At 45.4% G+C, this 18,673-nt stretch overlaps 1 protein-coding gene across 1 annotated transcript in view; it reads left to right on the top strand.

The window, feature by feature from the left end:
* LOC142279148 (uncharacterized) overlaps nt 1-18,673 on the top strand; it is a 72,896-nt gene that overhangs the window by 35,305 nt on the left and 18,918 nt on the right. Inside the window, exons 7-10 of the mRNA XM_075332666.1 lie at nt 5,119-5,237; nt 5,563-5,739; nt 5,823-5,946; nt 6,028-6,092. Of these exons, the coding sequence (XP_075188781.1) occupies nt 5,119-5,237; nt 5,563-5,739; nt 5,823-5,946; nt 6,028-6,092 (485 nt within the window). The remainder of the gene's footprint in view (nt 1-5,118; nt 5,238-5,562; nt 5,740-5,822; nt 5,947-6,027; nt 6,093-18,673) is intronic.

Below are 18,673 nucleotides of genomic sequence, written 5' to 3'. Positions count from 1 at the left end.
CCGCATCTCCCTGAGTGGCAACTGGTATCTACTTGCAGCCCAAATACACCCTCACCAAATACACCCTCATCAAACAGAGGCTGTGGTGACAAACTGGTGCGTGCCATAGCCACGTCCCTAAGATATTCTATGTGCTGTAGTTCAGTGGGTCCACTCCCTTCTTGCACCTGCAAGCTTTACATCGTGAAGCCCAGTTGTTAGGTCCTTCCACTACTCCAAAGTCCAAATTATTTGATCCTGTGTACCTGAGATTATGTCTGCTGAACTTTCATGACTCTATTTTGAGTGGTCACCCAGGGGTCCCAGCTACCCTGAAAGCTATTGCTAAACTTTTTTGGTGTTCATCCATGTTTAATGATATTAAAGATTTTGTATCCGTTTGTGAAACTTGCGCACACGCTAAAGGCCATCATAGCCGGGGAATTGGCTGCATTTTGTCCATGAATTTCATCACTGATTTGCTTTTGTCAACTTTCACAGAATTCACAGAAATTCTTCTTTCCAGACCTAATCTTGACCTTCACTGTTAACGGCCATTTTTTAATTACATATCAAACCGAGGAAAGGGCAACTTGAAAACTCTTTGCTATCTTCCTATAGCCTTCTCCTGCTTTGTGGGCCTGCACCATTTTCAGAGTGCTAGGCAGCTGCTTAGAAGAACCCATGGCTGTTGTTTTTTGGCACAAGGTTAGAGGAGGCTGTGGTGTTTATAAAGGTTTGAAATTTCCATCACCTGGTCTTTCCTAATGATGGTGAACAAGCCATAAAGGCCTTGTCACACACAACGAGATCGCTAACGAGATCGCTAATGAGATCGTTGCTGCGTCACCGTTTTCGTGACACAGCAGCGATCTCGTGTGACACCTACCAGCGATCAGGCCCCTGCTGTGAGATCGCTAGTCATTGCTGAATGGTTGGGACCATTTTCTCCAAAGGCGATGTCCTGCTGGGCAGGACGCATCGCTATGTTTGACGCTGTGTGACCGGGTCCCAGTGACAGCAGAGATCGTTACACAGGTCGCTACTGAGACCTGTATCGTTACTGAGTCGTTGGTAAGGTCTGACTGTGTGACATCTCACCAGCAACTTACCAGCGATCCCTATCAGGTCGCATCGTTTTCGGGATCGCTGGTAAGTCGCTAAATGTGACGGGTGCTTAACCCTAACAGGGTAATTAAGGACTGAAAAAAACCAAGGAGAAAAATTGTAGGAAAAATACCCTGACTATAAATAAATAAATTGCAAGTGCTTAATAACAGGGTACTTAGTATATACATTTTTGCAAAAAGGTAAGAAGCTGTCTCACCTCGTCACGGTGTACCCATCTGAGACAGTCCCTAACCTACTAAAGTTAAAAACATATTCTGTACCTGACTTGTGTCATGTCCAAAACTTCAATATGGATGGTAAAGTGGTCAGCTGGGTCCCAGATTAAATACACAGCAAAAAGTGAGACGCAGGTAATTGTTCAGCCTCAGTATCAGGAGGGCTGCACCCCCAACTTGCATTAACGCAAGATAACAGACAGATAATTAAGGACTGAAACCTTGATCAAAGTTATCTGAGCACACAAATATCCAAGGGTGGCCACACTTTTCTATCAGTCAATTTTCCTTTTTGTAATTTTTAAAATGTAAAAGATGAAAATAATTTTTATTTTTTGCTTAAAATACAAAGGACATGTGTCATCTGTGACTTTCTGCCTTTTTAGAGATTTCATATTCAACTTGCTTAACTGTTCACAATAACAGCAATTTTCACCAAGGGTGCACAAACTTTTGCATGCCACTGTACTGGCCGTTCGCAGTCCAGTAATGTTTCTATAACAGAAGCTACATGCTGCTTTCCATGTGGAAACACAAACTTTTTGATGCAATTTCCATACAATTGTACGTCTTTTGATGGCTGGATATCATCATATATGACTGTTTTGAGGTGTGCTAAATAATGCATATATATATATATATATATATATAGATATATATATAGATATATAGATATATATATAGATATATATATAGATATATATATATAGATATATATAGATATATATATATATAGATATATATATATATATATATATATATATATATATATATATATATATATATATATATATATATATATATATATATATATATATATATATATATATATATATATATATATATATATATATATATATATAATTTGGACCTGATTTCTCACCCTCATGGTTGTTTGGTTGGACCTTTAGTGTTTAACCATTAGGACCCCCTTTTTGTAAAACCTGTTGTGTTATGAATGTGTAAATTATTTGATTTGATCTATTTCTTGCTATAAAAATATGTAATAAAAAAAGTTTTATATTTTTGCAGGTAACTAGTTTATGACTCATTCTTTGATAAATTGGACTATGATTCCCAGTTTTTCCTCTTGTTTAGTGATATGCTGCTTTGGAGGTGGATGTGGCCCCCTTATTTCCTGAGCCCTTGTGCAGCTGCACAGGTAGCACTAGTAATGGGGGGCATTTTACTACCGTGTTTTTCCAAAAATAAGACACTGTCTTATACTGTTTTTGCCCCCCCCCCCCCCCCCTCCAAAAAGCACTAGGGCTTTTTTTTTGGAGGAGGTCTTATTTTTGGAGAAACATGGCTGGGGGTAAGTTTATCCCCTCCAAAAAAGCAGACGCCCCACTTTCCAGAGGACACATACTTACCAGACCCGGATGTCTGCATGGCTCCCAGGTCCTCCCTGTGATCTCTGGTGGGTGCTGCATGCCGTCCTTCCATGCTTCTGGCTGACTGACTGACACACACACACACACACACACACACACACACACACACACACACACACACACACACACACACATTACATCCAGTGTTACAGAATACTTCTGGCTGCAGGGAATGATGGGAGGAAGTCACGTGTCCGGCTCACAGGTCCTGTAAGCAAGCAAGCAAGCATTCTTGTGCTCCACTGACCAGCCTCCCAGGATTCTGCCATCCAGAAGAAATCGGTGTCGCTGGATGTGGGGTGTGTGTGTGATGCGATGTGTGTGTGTGTGTGTGTGTGATGCGATGTGTGATGCGATGTGTGTGTGTCATGCGATGTGTGTGTGTGTGATGCGATGTGTGTGATGCGATGTGTGTGATGCGATGTGTGATGCGATGTGTGTGTGTGATGCGATGTGTGTGTGTGTGTGTGTGTGATGCGGTGTGTGTGTGATGTGATTGTGTGTGTGTGTGTGTGTGTGTGTGTGTGTGTGTGTGATCAGATGTGTGTGGGTGTGTGATCACTGCAGGGCCTCCCGCTCGGCGTCTGTGGAGTGTGATTGTGGGGTGCCCGCTTTCTATAATGAAGTGTACTGCAGTATCTCTAACTTTTTTAGCTGCACGGACACTCCATTATTGAACCGTGGCTAGGGCTTATTTTCAGGGAGGGCTTATTTTTTGAAAAACACGGTATATGTGTACCGCCCCGGTGCTCGGCGGCCGCCGAGCCTACTCTGATCCGGACTCGAGTGGTGGCTCGAGCGTCTCCGGACCCGGGGGCCCCAATGGTCACTTCGATCTGAAAGGAAGGGCTGGCGCTTTAGGGGATGTAGGTGTACGGCCGGAGCCATGTTGGTAAGTTCGTGACACCATCCACGGGTTGTGGTGAAGGTGTGCACCACCGCTGCTGTTTTACAGGGCACCCGTGGGAGATATTTGCGCAGCAAGTTGTTAACCCCGCCGTGGGTAGGGATGGTGGCCCCGGGACCCGTTGGCGGAGAGTTGGGCGGTGCAGGGCAACATGCGGCCGGAGGGCACTGTTGTACTCATGCTTAGTAACACACACCAGTCTTTGGTAAACTGAGTTGATGGTGGTCGGTGCCCGCAGCCGGCTGCGGTCAGGTCCCCCACCCGGTTGGTGGTCTCTGCCTTTCTCCTGCACTGTGTTGTGTGATTCTGCTGCCTGTGCTTCAGCAACAGGGAATCCGCTCCCCGGCATTGTGTATGTCGGGAAAGCCCTTTGCCCGCAGACGCTGGCACGTGGGATCTCCTGCCTGTGCGGTGGCTTTCTATCCCCCTCGTTGGGCTGTTGTCTTCAGTTGGAACTTGGGTGGGAAAGGACCTATAGTCCTGGCCGCAATCAGTGAATTAACTCAGTCCAGTGGTTTCTGGACCTCGTTTCAGGGTCTGAGTACCCCCTCCTTGTGCTTTGGTTTCCAGTCTGTTCCCTGGGTCGGTACCGGCGGGCCACTACCCTGTCCCGGTCCACCATGGTTCCACCAGGCTGTCTTCCCGGCTCCTGCGGGCAGAGGCCTCCGTATGCCTGCTAGCCAAATGTGCCTGGGCTCCGACCCTGGCACCTGTCAGACTGCCGCAGACCTGTGTCACAGGCCTGCTTCTACTCTGCTTCATCTCCTGAACGATCTCTCCTACTCCTCTCCTCCAACTCATCTGACTACTTTTCCCGCCTCAGGCTATCCGAACTCCTCGGTGGGCGTGGTCAACCACCTGACCACGCCCCCTGGTGTGTCCATCAGCACTGAGGAAGGTGGTGTAGGGTTTTTGTGGTTGGCTGATGTGACCTAATGTAGGGACAGGTGTTGTACGGGGCCTACCTGTGACTACCTGGCTGGTCCAGGGCGTCACATATAGAATCAATGTAGGGGCCATTACACTGTTTACAGGATTATGATGGAGCCATTATACTGTATGTGAGGAATTATACAGTATGAAGGATTGTGTGGGGTCCATCATACGGTGCGTGTGGAGGAATTCACAGTGGGGGTATCATACTGTCTTTTGGGGCACTTATTTGTTTATACCTTGAGCCGGAAGAAGCTCTTAAGGTTAAACAGGACCTGTGCTCGCACAAGACTCCCAGCACATAGTGTAGAACTACAGATCCCAGCACTCTGCAGAGAGACATAGATCCCATGCTGGACGGCACAACAAATCACAGCCACACTAATGTCACACAGCACTGCGCCTGCGCCCCCAGTGCTGTCCACAGAGCAAATGCGGCACCGCCTAGATGCAGAAACCGGGGTATATGGTTACATGACGGTTACAATGTAAACGTTTCTCTGTATTGTTTACTATGAAGTTTACGTTGTTTTAATAGTCTCCTCATTTTTCCATTCAGATTCCTATAATAAAGAATCCTCTGCTGATCACATCTCTGCGACAATGAAGGACAGAGGCAAGATGGCGGAGAGGATAATACACCTCACCCTGGAGATAATCTTCCATCTTACTGGAGAGGTGAGAGGCTCTGATGTCATCACATTACATCATTATCTATGGGAATAATAGAGGATATGACCGGGGAGGTGAGAGCTTCTGATGTCATCACATTACATCATTATCTATGGGGATAACAGAGGATATGACCGGGGAGGTGAGAGGTTCTGATGTCATTACATTACATCATTATCTATGGGAATAACAGAAGATATGACCGGGGAGGTGAGAGGCTCTGATGTCATCACATTACATCATTATCTATGGGAATAACAGAGGATATGACCGGGGAGGTGATGGACTCTGGAAATGTCTGAAGTGATATTATTAATGTCTCCACACTCAGGATTACACAGTAGTGAAGACCTCTAGTGATCGCTGTCAGGCTCCTGTGTCTGAAGGACAGGGAGGAACCATGAGCCCAATCCCGGGGCCTCCACCTCATCCCCGGATACATGAGGACATCAAAGACCAGAAGATCCTAGAACTTACCCACAAGATGCTGGAGCTGCTGACTGGAGAGGTGACACTGCTGGGAATGCTGGGACATTTATACAGGACGGCACTGGAGGATTCTGGGTGATGATGGTATCATTGTGTTGTCAGGTTCCTATAAGGTGTCAGGACGTCACCGTCTATTTCTCCATGGAGGAGTGGGAGTATCTAGAAGGACACAAGGACCAGTACAAGGAGGTGATGATGGAGGAGCCCCAGCCCCGCACATCACCAGGTAATAGACAGGACTGAATACACCCACCCTATAATTATCTGTATGTAATAATGATGTCCGTCTTGTTTGTGTCTCCTGCAGGTCTCTCCAGTACGAGGACGACCCCAGAGAGATGTCCTGCTCCTCCTCCTCCACAGGACCCTCAGGTAGATGGAGATCTCCCCTATGAGGTGTAAACGTCTGTGACCTCCTTGTGTTCAGTCTTGTTTTCTCTAGTCACCCTCCAGGACAGCACCACAGCAGGAGTTAACTCTCTGACCAAATAGGGATAGGAAACAGAGTCCCTTACCACCTCCCATTTCCAGTTTTGTTTTCTGTCCTTATGAGGGCATGAAGAGGTTACCTGCGGTGCTTCGTGGCTGGTGACCAGAACACTGCTACAGCAAAATTCCACCTTTATACCAGGTAGCTGAGGTCAGAGCTCACTCGCTTTCTCCTTCATCGCTGATTTGCAAAGGCAGCAGTACTATCAAATTCTGCAAGAAGGGCCCTGTGGTTCAAGTTCTGGAGCAGTGATGCTACATCAAAGATCTGGCTCTTCTCCATCCCCTTCCAGGGAGAGTACATCTCCAGTCTGGCTCTAAACGAGTTACTAGAAAGGGCAATCGAAAAATTCACTACCAGAGCATAAACCGATAAAAAATATTTTCAGAGCCAGCCATTTCAGTATAGAGGTAAAGGTAAAACAGGATGGTGGAGTTACCTAAAAGGATGAAAAGGCAGGAACATTTTTACCTCCCAGAGGTCGAACGATTGGAACTAGCATCAGGAGAAACAATGACGCCAACATAGTAGGAGGCCACATCTCAAAATTCCTTCCCAATTGCAAATTATTTCATCAAGCCAGTGGGTCCTAAATACTATCAGAGACGGGTTGAAGATTGAGCTCTCCTCCTATCCTCCACGACATCTAAGACTCACCTGTACTTCCTTTCAGGGTTGGCAGGACACGCTCATGTAAGGTCTTCGAGAGCTCCAGAGGTCTGGGGTAATATCACCACTTCCAGAGACAGAGGTCAGACAAGGCCGCTACTTTCAGTTATTCTTGATAAAGAAACCCAATGGCTCGCACAGGGTTTTAATAAACTTAAAACCCTTGAACGAGTACTTAACCTACAGACGGTTTAAAATGGAATCAGTCAAGTCCATAATTCCACTAATCAGGTGCAATGTCGTAATGGCAACAATCGACCTAAAGGATGCCTACTACCATATCCTAATCCACCAGTCTCACAAGAAATTCTTCGAGTTTGTGGTGTCTCACAACCGGTAGATATTACACTACTACCCGTACAACGTAAACCCATTCGGCATCTGCTCAGCTCGTTGTGTGTTCACCAAGCTGAGGGCAGAGGTTGTGGCTTTCATTAGGGAACAAGACTTCTGCATTGTTCCCTACCTCAATGGCTTCCTTGTCCTTGCTCCTCAACTCCGGTACTCCAACAGCACATACAGATAACCCTCGAGGTCCTAAAGAAGTTGGGGTGGAAGGTAAATCCAAGGAAGTCCGATCTGAAACCCTCCACAAGGAAGAATTTCCACAGAATCCCACTAGACTCAAGCAAGCAAACATCCTTCCTGCCCAGGGAAAATCAGTCAGAAATCAATTCCAAATCTCAGCGATACACAGAGATCGGTAACACTGAGGTTGACAATGTCAATACTGGGATCTATGACATTGTACATCCAAGCAGTAGCCTAGGCCCAGGCCCGCATGAGTATCCTGCAGACACACATCTGTTGTGATTGTCAGTTATGCTTTGGCTGCTGGGAGGCTCCCTCTTGTGGCCAGGAATGGTTTGGACAGAAACCAGGTGTGTTGAGCAATGGGCGTTTCCATTGCTAACTCTCTGCTTATTTAAATCCTGGTCTGATAGCAGGCTATGCCGGATGTCAGTTGTTCTTTGTTCACTAGCCTGCTTCAGACCACATCTACCTCAGATAAATGCTTTGCTCTTTATTTGTTGCTTTGTGCTTTTTGCTCTTATCTGAGTTTGTCATTTGCTGTGGTTGTTTTCAGTTTATTTGCATGCAGGGATCTTCCCTCTCAGTTGCTTAGCTGGGAAACTCCCTGCAGTTATGTTTGGAGTATAGCTCCTATAAGTCCACGTGTTTGTGGCTTTTTTGAATTTGTAATGATTCCTGTTTTCTGTTCATTGGTATGACAAGAGCGCCTGGTATAGGACGGAGTGCAGATCGTGCGATCTGAGGGCTTTTTTGTACTATCAGGAATTTGGAATTTTGTAGGGTTTTTCTCTAGCCACCATCAGCCCCTTTCCTGTCCTTTCCTATTTTAGTCAGTGGGGGCCTCACCTTTGCTAATCCTATGATCTATCTGTGTATTATGTTTTCCTATATCACCGCAGTCTTTGATTGTGGGGGGCTTGCTATTCTTTATCTATTTTCTGAGGTAGAGAGTTATTCATCTTTCCTTCCTTTAGGATAGCTAGTTCTCCGGCTGGGTTCGCGGTGCACAGGATGTTAGTTCACCCCTCGGCTACTTCTAGTGTTGATGGTTAGTAAGGGGATGGCGGCCAGTTTAGTTGCCAATGTTCTTGTCACCTTTTACCAATGATTTATGGTGGTCTTCCATGGTTCCGGATCATAATAGTACATCCGGCCTACAAATTTAAAGGGTACTCTTAAGAAGGAAAAATAAAAAAAAAAGGTGTGCTGAAAATTGTTTTTTTTTGTGTTTCTCTTTTTCTTTGGGTTTTGTGGAAGATTTCTTTTTTCTAGCATGGATGAATTGGGTGAGCGTGTTGCTCATCTTGATGCTAAGGTTCGTCATATAGAGTCTTTTCTTGCACAGACTCCCCTTGCAGAGCCTAAGATTCTTGTTCCTGAATTTTTTTCGGGAGATAGGTCAAGATTTTTGAGTTTCAAAAATAATTGTAAATTATTTTTTGACCTTCGCCCTAAGTCCTCAGGGAATCCCGTACAGCAGGTTAAGATTGTCATCTCCTTACTGCGTGTTGAACCTCAGGACTGGGCCTTCTCTTTAGCGTCTGATGATCCGATTCTCAGTGATGTGGAGTCCTTTTTTCAGGGCTTGGGTTTATTATATGATGAACCCAATATTGTGGACCAAGCAGAAAAGGCCTTGTCCTTAACTCAGGGTTTGGATTCTGCTGAAACTTTTTGTCAGAAGTTTCGAAAGTGGGCGGTCCTTACCAAATGGAATGATGACGCGCTTGCGGCTCTTTTTCGGAAGGGTATTGCTGATACAGTGAAGGATGTAATGGTGGCATTCCCCATCCCTTCTGGTCTTGATGCCTCTATGACCTTGGACATTCAGATTGATAGGCGGTTGCGTGAGCGCAGGAAGATACCTGCTGGTTTTGTTCCTGTGGAACAGCCTTTGGAGCCTATGGAGTGTGATAGGGTCCTCTCTAATGCTAGTCGGCAGGGGTTCAGACGGAAGAATAGACTGTGCTTCTATTGTGGAGTCGCTTCTCATAACATCTGTCTGCCCTAAACGTGAAAGGAGATTGGCTACTTCTGTTAGGGGTGCTTCACACACAGCGAGCTCGCTGCCGAGATCGCTGCTGAGTCACGCTTTTTGTGACGCAGCAGTGACCTCATTAGCGATCTCGCTGTGTGTGACACTGAGCAGCGATCTGGCCCCTGCTGCGAGATCGCTGCTCGTTACACACAGCCCTGGTTCGTTTTCTTCAAAGGCGCTCTCCCGCTGTGACACACAGATCGCTGTGTGTGACAGCGAGAGAGCGACAAATGAAGCGAGCAGGGAGCAGGAGCCGGCGTCTGGCAGCTGCGGAGGCTGGTAACTAAGATAAACATCGGGTAACCAAGGTGGTTACCCGATATTTACCTTAGTTACCAGCCTCCGCAGCTCTCACGCTGCCTGTGCTGCCGGCTCCGGCTCTCTACACATGTAGCTGCTGTACACATCGGGTTAATTAACCTGATGTGTACTGTAGCTAGGAGAGCAAGGAGCCAGCGCTCAGTGTGCACGGCTCCCTGCTCCCTGCACACACAGCTAAGCGGTGTGCGCTGGTAACTAATGTAAACATCGGGTAACCATACCCGATGTTTACCTTAGTTACCAGTGTCCGCAGCTTCCAGACGCCGGCTCCGTGCAAGCGCAGCGTCGCTTGCACGTCGCTGCTGGCTGGGGGCTGTTCACTGGTCGCTGGTGAGATCTGCCTGTTTGACAGCTCACCAGCGACCATGTAGCGATGCAGCAGCGATCCTGACCAGGTCAGATCGCTGGTCGGATCGCTGCTGCATCGCTAAAGTGTGAAGGTACCCTAACTGTGGGTTCTTTGCAACCAAAGTTTCTTTTGTCTGTCACATTGCTTTGCTCATTGTCTTCCTTTTCTGCATTTGCCTTTGTGGACTCAGGGGCAGCGCTCAATTTGATGGATTTTGGGTTTGCTAGGGATTGTGGTTTCCCCATGGTTCCTTTGCAAACTCCTATTCCTTTAAGGGGCATTGATGCTACCCCTTTGGCAGAAAATAAACCCCAATTTTGGACCCAGGTGCCTATGAAAGTTGCACCAGCGCATCAGGAAACTTGTACATTTTTAGTATTGCATAATCTACAGGATACCTTGGTACTGGGATTTCCGTGGTTGCAGACCCATAATCCAGTTCTTGACTGGAGATCCTTGTCGGTAGCTAGTTGGGGTTGTCAAGGTTTGCATCAGGACCTTTCCGTGTCGTCCACGTCTGCTCAGGCAGTTGATGTTCCGGCCTTCCTGTCTGATTTCCGTGATGTATTTAATGACCAGGAATCTGATTCTCTGCCCCCACACCGGGACTGTGACTGTGCCATTGAGCTGGTGCCGGGTTGTAAATTTCCCAAGGGGTGGATTTTCAACTTGTCTGTGCCCAAACATGATGCCATGCGGTCATACATCAGGGAATCATTGGAGAAGGGGCACATTCGGCCCTCATCTTCTCCTTTGGGTGCTGGCTTTTTCTTTGTTGCTAAGAAAGATGGGTCGTTGAGGCCTTGTATTGATTACCGTCTTCTTAATAAAATTACGGTCAAATATCAGTACCCTTTGCCTCTGATGTCTGATCTTTTCGCTAGAGTGAAGAGCGCCAAATGGTTTACAAAACTGGATCTCAAGGGTGCGTATAATCTCATCCGTATTAAGGAGGGTGATGAATGGAAGACGGCTTTTAATACTCCTGAGGGGCATTTTGAGTACCTAGTGATGCCTTTTGGGCTCACTAATGCACCCTCAGTCTTCCAGGCCTTCATGAATGATATTTTTCGGGACCTTATTGGTAAATTTGGTAAATTTTTGATTGTGTATTTGGATGACATCTTGATTTTTTCTGATGATTGGGACTCTCATGTTGGGCAAGTACGGGCTGTTTTTCCGATACTTAAGGATCATGCACTGTACGTTAAGGGGTCAAAGTGCCTCTTTGAGGTGCAAAGGATTTTCTTTTTGGGCTTCATCTTGTCTCCCGCTATCGAAATGGACCCGGTTAAGGTTCAGGCTATTTACGACTGGGTGCAACAGACTTCTCTAAAATCCCTGCAGCAGTTTTTGGGGTTTGCTAATTTGTACCGTAAATTTATAGCCAATTTTTCTGCCATTGTCAAACCTCTGACAGATTTGACCAAGAAGGGAGCTGATGCTGAGCATTTGGACCCCAGAGGCGATTGTGGCCTTCCAGGAGCTTAAAAGGTGATTCACTTCTGCCACAGTCCTGCAGCAAACTGATGTGTCTCGCCCATTTCAAGTTGAGATCGATGCCTCAGAGATCGGAGCTGGAGCTGTTCTGACTTAACGAGACGCTACTTCGGGTAAACTTAAGCCCTGTGCCTTTTTCTCTCGGAAGTTTGCTCCTTCTGAACGGAATTATGATGTGGGGAACCGGGAATTATTGGCTATGAAGTGGGCATTTGAAGAGTAGAGACATTGGTTGGAGGGGGCTAGACATCAAGTTGTGGTGCTTACGGACCACAAGAATCTCATCTATCTGGAATCGGCCAAGAGGTTGAATCCTCGGCAGGCCAGGTGGGCTTTGTTTTTTACCCGGTTTAATTTTGTGGTCTCTCTTTTGCCGGGAACCAAGAATGTTAAGGCCGATGCCCTTTCCAGGAGTTTCTGTGCTGACTCTTTGGAGGTTGTCGAGCCGTCTACTATCCTGAATGATGGTGTAGTTTTCTCGGCCATTACGCCTGATCTGCGGTTGGCACTGGCGGAATTTCAGGGGGATAAACCTGAGAGATGTCCTGCGGGGAAACTGTTTGTCCCGGACCAATGGAGAGACCGAGTTCTCTCTGAGGTTCATTGCTCTGTTTTGGCTGGTCATCCTGGCATTTTTGGTACTCGGGATCTTGTGAGACGCTCTTTTTGGTGGCCTTCCCTCTCCCGGGATGTCCGTCGTTTTGTGCAGTCGTGTGGAGTTTGTTCTAGGTCCAAGCCCTGTTGTTCACGTTCTAGTGGGCTGTTATTGCCTTTGCCGGTACCTAAGAAACCTTGGACGCACATCTCTATGGATTTTATTTCAGAGCTTCCCGTCTCTCAGAAAATGATTGTGATTTGGGTGATCTGTGATAGATTCTCCAAGATGGTCCACTTGGTTCCCCTACCTAAGTTGCCGTCTTCATCAGAGTTGGTGCCTTTGTTTTTCCAACATGTTGTTCGTTTGCATGGTATTCCTGAAAATATTGTTTCTGACAGAGGGGTGCAGTTTGTATCCAGGTTTTGGAGGATTTTTTTGCTCCAAATTGGGTGTTCAGCTGTCTTTCTCCTTGGCGTTTCATCCTCAGACCAACGGTCAGACTGAAAGGGCTAACCAGACCCTGGAGACCTATTTACGGTGTTTTGTTTCTGCGGATCAGGATGACTGGGTTTCGATTTTGCCTTTGGCTGAATTTGCCCTTAACAATAGAGCTAGCTCTACCACATTGGTGTCCCCCTTTTTCTGCAATTTTGGGTATCACCCCAGGTTCCTCTCGGGGCAGCTTGAGGCGTCTGATTGTCCAGGGGTGGATTCGGTGGTAAACAGAATGCAGCAGATTTGGGGGCAGGTAGTGGATAAATTGTTTCAGTCCCAAGAAACTGCCCAAAAGTTTGCCAACCGGCGTCGGACTGTTGGTCCCCGGTTTAAAGTAGGGGACATGGTGTGGTTGTCCTCTAAAAATATTCCTATGAGAGTTCCATCTCCTAAATTTAAGCCCAGATTTATTGGACCTTATAAGATTTCGGAGATTATCAACCCTGTATCTTTCCGTTTGACTCTGCCTGTGTCATTTAAGATTCACAAGGTCTTCCATAAGTTCTTGTTGAAGAAACATGTGGAGCCAACGGTTCCTACAGCAGCGCCTCCTGACCCTGTTTTTGGACAAGGGGATCTGGAGTATGAGGTTGAAAAAATTCTAGATTCCTGTCGCAGTAGGCGACAGCTTCAGTACCTTGTGAAATGGAAGGGTTATGGGCAGGAGAATAACTCTTGGGTTGTGGCTTCTGACATTCATGCGGACAGGTTGGTTCGCGCCTTCCATCATGCTCATCCCGAGCGACCCGGTGGCGTTGGTGAGGGTTCGGTGACCCCTCCTCAAGGGGGGGGGGGGGTAATGTTGTGAATGTCAGTTATGCTTTGGCTGCTGGAAGGCTCCCTCTTGTGGCCAGGAATGGTTTGGACAGAAACCAGGTGTGTTGAGCAATGGGCGTTTCCATTGCTAACTCTCTGCTTATTTAAATCCTGGTCTGATAGCAGGCTATGCCGGATGTCGGTTGTTCTTTATTCACTAGCCTGCTTCAGACCACATCTACCTCAGATATATACTTTGCTCTTTATTTGTTCCTTTGTGCTTTTTGCTCTTATCTGAGTTTGTCATTTGCTGTGGTTGTTTTCAGTTTATTTGCATGCAGGGATCTTCCCTCTCAGTTGCTTAGCTGGGAAACTCTCTGCAGTTATGTTTGGAGTATTGCTCCTATAAGTCCATGTGTTTGTGGCTTTTTTGAATTTGTAATGATTCCTGTTTTCTGTTCATTGGTATGACAAGAGCGCCTGGTATAGGACGGAGTGCAGATCGTGCGATCTGAGGGCTTTTTTGTACTATCAGGAATTTGGAATTTTTTAGGGTTTTTCTCTGGCTACCATCAGCCCCTTTCCTGTCCTTTTCTATTTTAGTCAGTGGGGGCCTCACCTTTTGCTAATCCTATGATCTATCTGTGTATTGTGTTTTCCTATATCACCGCAGTCTTTGATTGTGGGGGCCTTGCTATTCTTTATCTATTTTCTGAGGTAGAGAGTTATTCATCTTTCCTTCCTTTTAGGATAGCTAGTTCTTCGGCTGGGTTCGCGGTGCACAGGATGTTAGTTCACCCATCGGCTATTTCTAGTTGTGATGGTTAGTAAGGGGAAGGCGGCCAGATTAGTTGCCAATGCTCTTGTCACCTTTTACCAATGATTTATGGTGGTCTTCCATGGTTCCGTATCATAACACACATCCTAGCCTCTTGGGACGAATCGCTGTTATGGTCATGAGACCACAAAAGATCTTGCAAAAAAAACATAAACGATGATTGAAGATAATGCACAACAGTAGTTGGAAACTTAGCTGGCTGCAATTCACTAACTGCACAAATACAAATAGAAGTAGCAGTGGAGCGTTCCTAACCAAGGTAGACTCCTCTTCACCGCCAGAGAACTAACCTCAAAGATGAAATGAGGAATCTTGACTTGCCTCAGAATTGCCCCAAAGGAAAGAGACAAGCCCCCAACATATAACGACGGTGATTTAAGAAAAAACAACACACAGATGGAAATTATAGGGTTAAGCAAAGTGAGTCCCTGCTAGCTAGATACAAAAGGATAGGATAGATTTCCTAGTTACAGCCACTAAAAACCCTTAAAGAAATACCAACACCTGATAATCAAAAATTCCTTAAAAAGATCACACGATCTTTCCTCCCACTATATCAGGAATTCTTGTGCAAATACATGAGATACAAAAATACAAACTCTAGATTAGATTAGACTGGGAGCAAAACTCCCTTTCTTGCTGGGAATAAATAGTCCTACAAACAAAGTGCAGGGAGAGCACTTATTCACATGCAAGAAACAAAAAGGTGCTTGAGAACTAATTAAATCTCAGAAGGAAAAAATAAAAATACTTATGAGGCATAGCTGCAGACCAGGATGGCATGTAAACAAAACCGACGCAAAGGAACGAAAAAATCGCTGCAGAAATCATTCCTGGAGAGTCCAAAAAAGGAGCAGAAAAAAATGCATAAACAGAACTTGCAGGGAAAGGCAAAAGCCTCAAAGCTGGAGGACAAAGTTCAGGACATTTTCTCATTGAGCAGAAACAATTATCACCAGCAAAGGCTAGACAGAAATTGTCTTCCTTTATTTCTCCAGGCTGGACTCCATAGGCTTCCTGGAACAGCAATCATCTCCTGCACCTGTCTGAGCAACAGATGCAGAATCGGACCCACTACCGGCACTAGCCACCAGAGGGAGCGCAGAAACACTCTCGGGAACAGCACCATGTCTAATGATATTCACAACATATCGCCCAGGTCCCTAGACAAGAAGGTCCTTCTACCTGGGCGGATAAGAGTATAACTTTTATTGTAGATGTCCAAGAAAGTATGCCAGCCAGAGAGGTTGGGGAGCAATGGTCTAACAAATATCCTTCCAGGGACTCTGCACTCGACATCAGCTGCAAGTCTTCCCCTGTCAGGGAACTGAAAATAGTAGTCTACACTGTGTGCAGACTTATTAGGCAAATGACAATTTTTATACATGTCCTACTCCAAGCTTTATAGGCTAGAGAGCCAACTACCAATTAAGTAAATCAGGTGATGTGCATCTCTGTAATGAGGAGGGGTGTGGTGTAATGACATCAACACCTATATAAGGGGTGCATACTTATTAGACAACTTCCTTTCCTTTGGAAATATGGGTCAGAAAAGAGGTTTGAAGGGCTCTGAAAAGTCCAAAATTGTGAGATGTCTTGCAAAGGGGTGCAGCAATCTTGACATTGCCAAACGTTTGAAGTGTGATTTAAGCGCTTCATTGCAAATAGCCAACAGGATCGTTAGAGGCATGTTGGGCAAAAAAGGCGCAACATAATTGCTCATCAATTGAGGAAAATCAAGCGTGAAGCTGCCAAGATGCCATTTTCCACCAGTTTGGCCATATTTCATAGCTGCAACTTTACTGGAGTATCAAAAAGCACAAGGTGTACCATACTCAGGGACATGGCCAAGGTAAGGAAGGCTGAAAAATGTCCACCTTTTGAACAAGAAACATAACATAAAATGTCAAAACTGGGCCAAGAAATATCTTAAGAAGGATTTTTCAAAGGTTTTATGGACTGATGAAATGACAGTGACTCATGATGGGCCAGAGGCTGATCAGTAAAGGACAGATAGCTCCACTCCGACTCAGACACCAGCAAGATGGAGATAGGGTACTGGTATAGGCTGGCATTATCAAAGATAAACTTGTGGGACCTTTTCGGGTTGAGGATGGAGTGAAGCTCAACTCCCAGACCTACTGCCAGTTTCTGGACGACAACTTCTTAAAGCAGTGGTACAGGAAGAAGTCGGTATCGTTCAAAAAAAACCATGCTTTTCATGCAGGACAATGCTCCATCACATGCATCCAACTACTCCACAGCGTGGCTGGCCAGTAAAGGTCTAAAAGATGAAAAAATAATGACATGGCCCCCTTGTTCACCTGATTTGAACCCCATAGAGAACCTGTGGTCCCTCATAAAATGTGAGATCTATAGGGAGGGAAAACAGTACACCTCTTGGAACAGTGTCTGGGAGGCTGTGGTGGCTGCTACATGCAATATTGATCGTAAACAGATCAAGCAACTGACAGAATCTATGAATGGTAGGTTGTGGAGTGTCATCATAAAGAAAGGTGGCTATATTGGTCACTCATTTTTTTCGGTTTTATTTTTGCATGTCAGAAATGTTTGTCTAAATTTTGAGCAGTTATATTGGTTGACCTTGTGAAAATACACAAGTGAGATGGGAATATATTTTGTTTTTATTAAGTTGCCTAATAAGTCTACACAGTAATAGTTACCTGCACAAACAGATATCCTCCTAAGATAGCCAAATCTAAAAAAAAAACACTCCAACTTCCAAAAATATTAAGCTCTTATATGTATGAGTCTTTTGAGTTGATTTAGAACGTAGTTGTTGATCAATAATAAAAAAAATCCGCTAAAATACAACTTGCCTAATAAGTCTGCACCCAGTGTGGGTTCTCAAAGCTGCAGTTACTCTCATCAGCCTAGCCCAAGAAGCATACACCAAATATACAACCCCCCCACCAGGGTCCACTCTTCTTCTTCTTCTTCTTCTTCTTCTTCTTCTTCTTCTTCTTCTTCTTTTTTTCTTTTTTTTTTTTTTTTTTACCCATTACCTCCACAGGTCGAACTTGGTGGTTTGTCTTCTGAAGCCACTCTCCTGAAAGCCAGAGGCTAGCCTGTCGGACAGGGTAATCGAAACCCTTCAGACGTGCAGCACACCAGTAACAAACGCCATTTATAATAAAATATGGAACACCTGGTGTAAACCCAATATTCCAGACCCATTCCGTCCTAGCATAGCTCAAATCTTAGGGGTACTTTGCACACTGCGACCATCGCTAGCGATCTCGTTAGCGATGTGAAAATCTAGATCGCAAGTGCGATCTTTCTAGGTCGCACATGCGTAAAATTACTTATGTGCGATCCCGAAAGATCGCACTTGCGATCTAGAATTTCACATCGCTAGCGATGGTCACAGCGTGCAAAGTGCCTCTTAGTGTTTCTGCAGAATGGGCTAAAGAAAGATCTCAGACCTGGAACACTTAAGGTCCAAATCTCGGCTCTAGGTTCCTACTTTCATCAAAACCTTGCAGGCCACCGTTGGATCAAAAGTTTCATGTCAGTTAGGTTAAGACCCAGACAAGTCAACCTAGTTCCCCTTTTGGATTTGAAAATAGTTCTTAAAGGACTTACACAACCTTCCCTTTGAGCCAGTTACCTCATCAAACCTAAGAATCTTATCCTGGAAAACCACCTTCCTGGTGGCAATTACCACAGCCAAACGAAAAGGTGAACTCTAGGCTTTGTCAACAAGAGAACCGTACATATGAATTTGCAAAGACAGAATACTATTTCGCTTAGATTAGTCATTCCTTCCAAAGGTATTATGAGTTTTACAGTTCCTAGGACATTGTGTTACTATTCTTCTGCCAAAAGTCTACCAATTATAAAGAAGTGGAATTCCATTCCTTAGATGTACATAGAGGAGTAATGAACTACCTTCCAAGAACCAAGCCCTTGCAGAAGGACCAAAGTCTCTTGTCTAAATCATTGGTCAAACCACAGGCAAGAAAGCTTGCAAGAGTACAATCACTAACTGGATTAAAAATGCAATCAGCGAAGCATGCAAGAACCAGGGTCTCACAGCTCATTTTACCAGATCAGTGTCCGGCTTTTGGGTCCGAGAAACCAGACTCCTCCATTGAGCAGATTTGCAGAGTCACCACTTGGTCCTCAGTCCATACCTTCTTAAAGCATTATAGGCTATATTTGCTATCTAATAAAGACCTATCCTTTGGTCGAAATGTCCTTAAAGCTGTTGGCCGCCCCCCCTAAGTGTACTTGTTGGTACTCCTCCTGTGGTGCTGTTGTGGATGGAGAATAAAGAAAATAGAATTTATCTTACCGGTAATTCAGTTTCTAGGAACCCTTCATGACAGCACGGTTATTCCC

This window comes from Anomaloglossus baeobatrachus, unplaced genomic scaffold (assembly GCF_048569485.1).
Source record: "Anomaloglossus baeobatrachus isolate aAnoBae1 unplaced genomic scaffold, aAnoBae1.hap1 Scaffold_424, whole genome shotgun sequence".
NCBI lineage: Eukaryota > Metazoa > Chordata > Amphibia > Anura > Aromobatidae > Anomaloglossus > Anomaloglossus baeobatrachus.
This window is presented reverse-complemented; position numbering and strand designations above follow the sequence as displayed.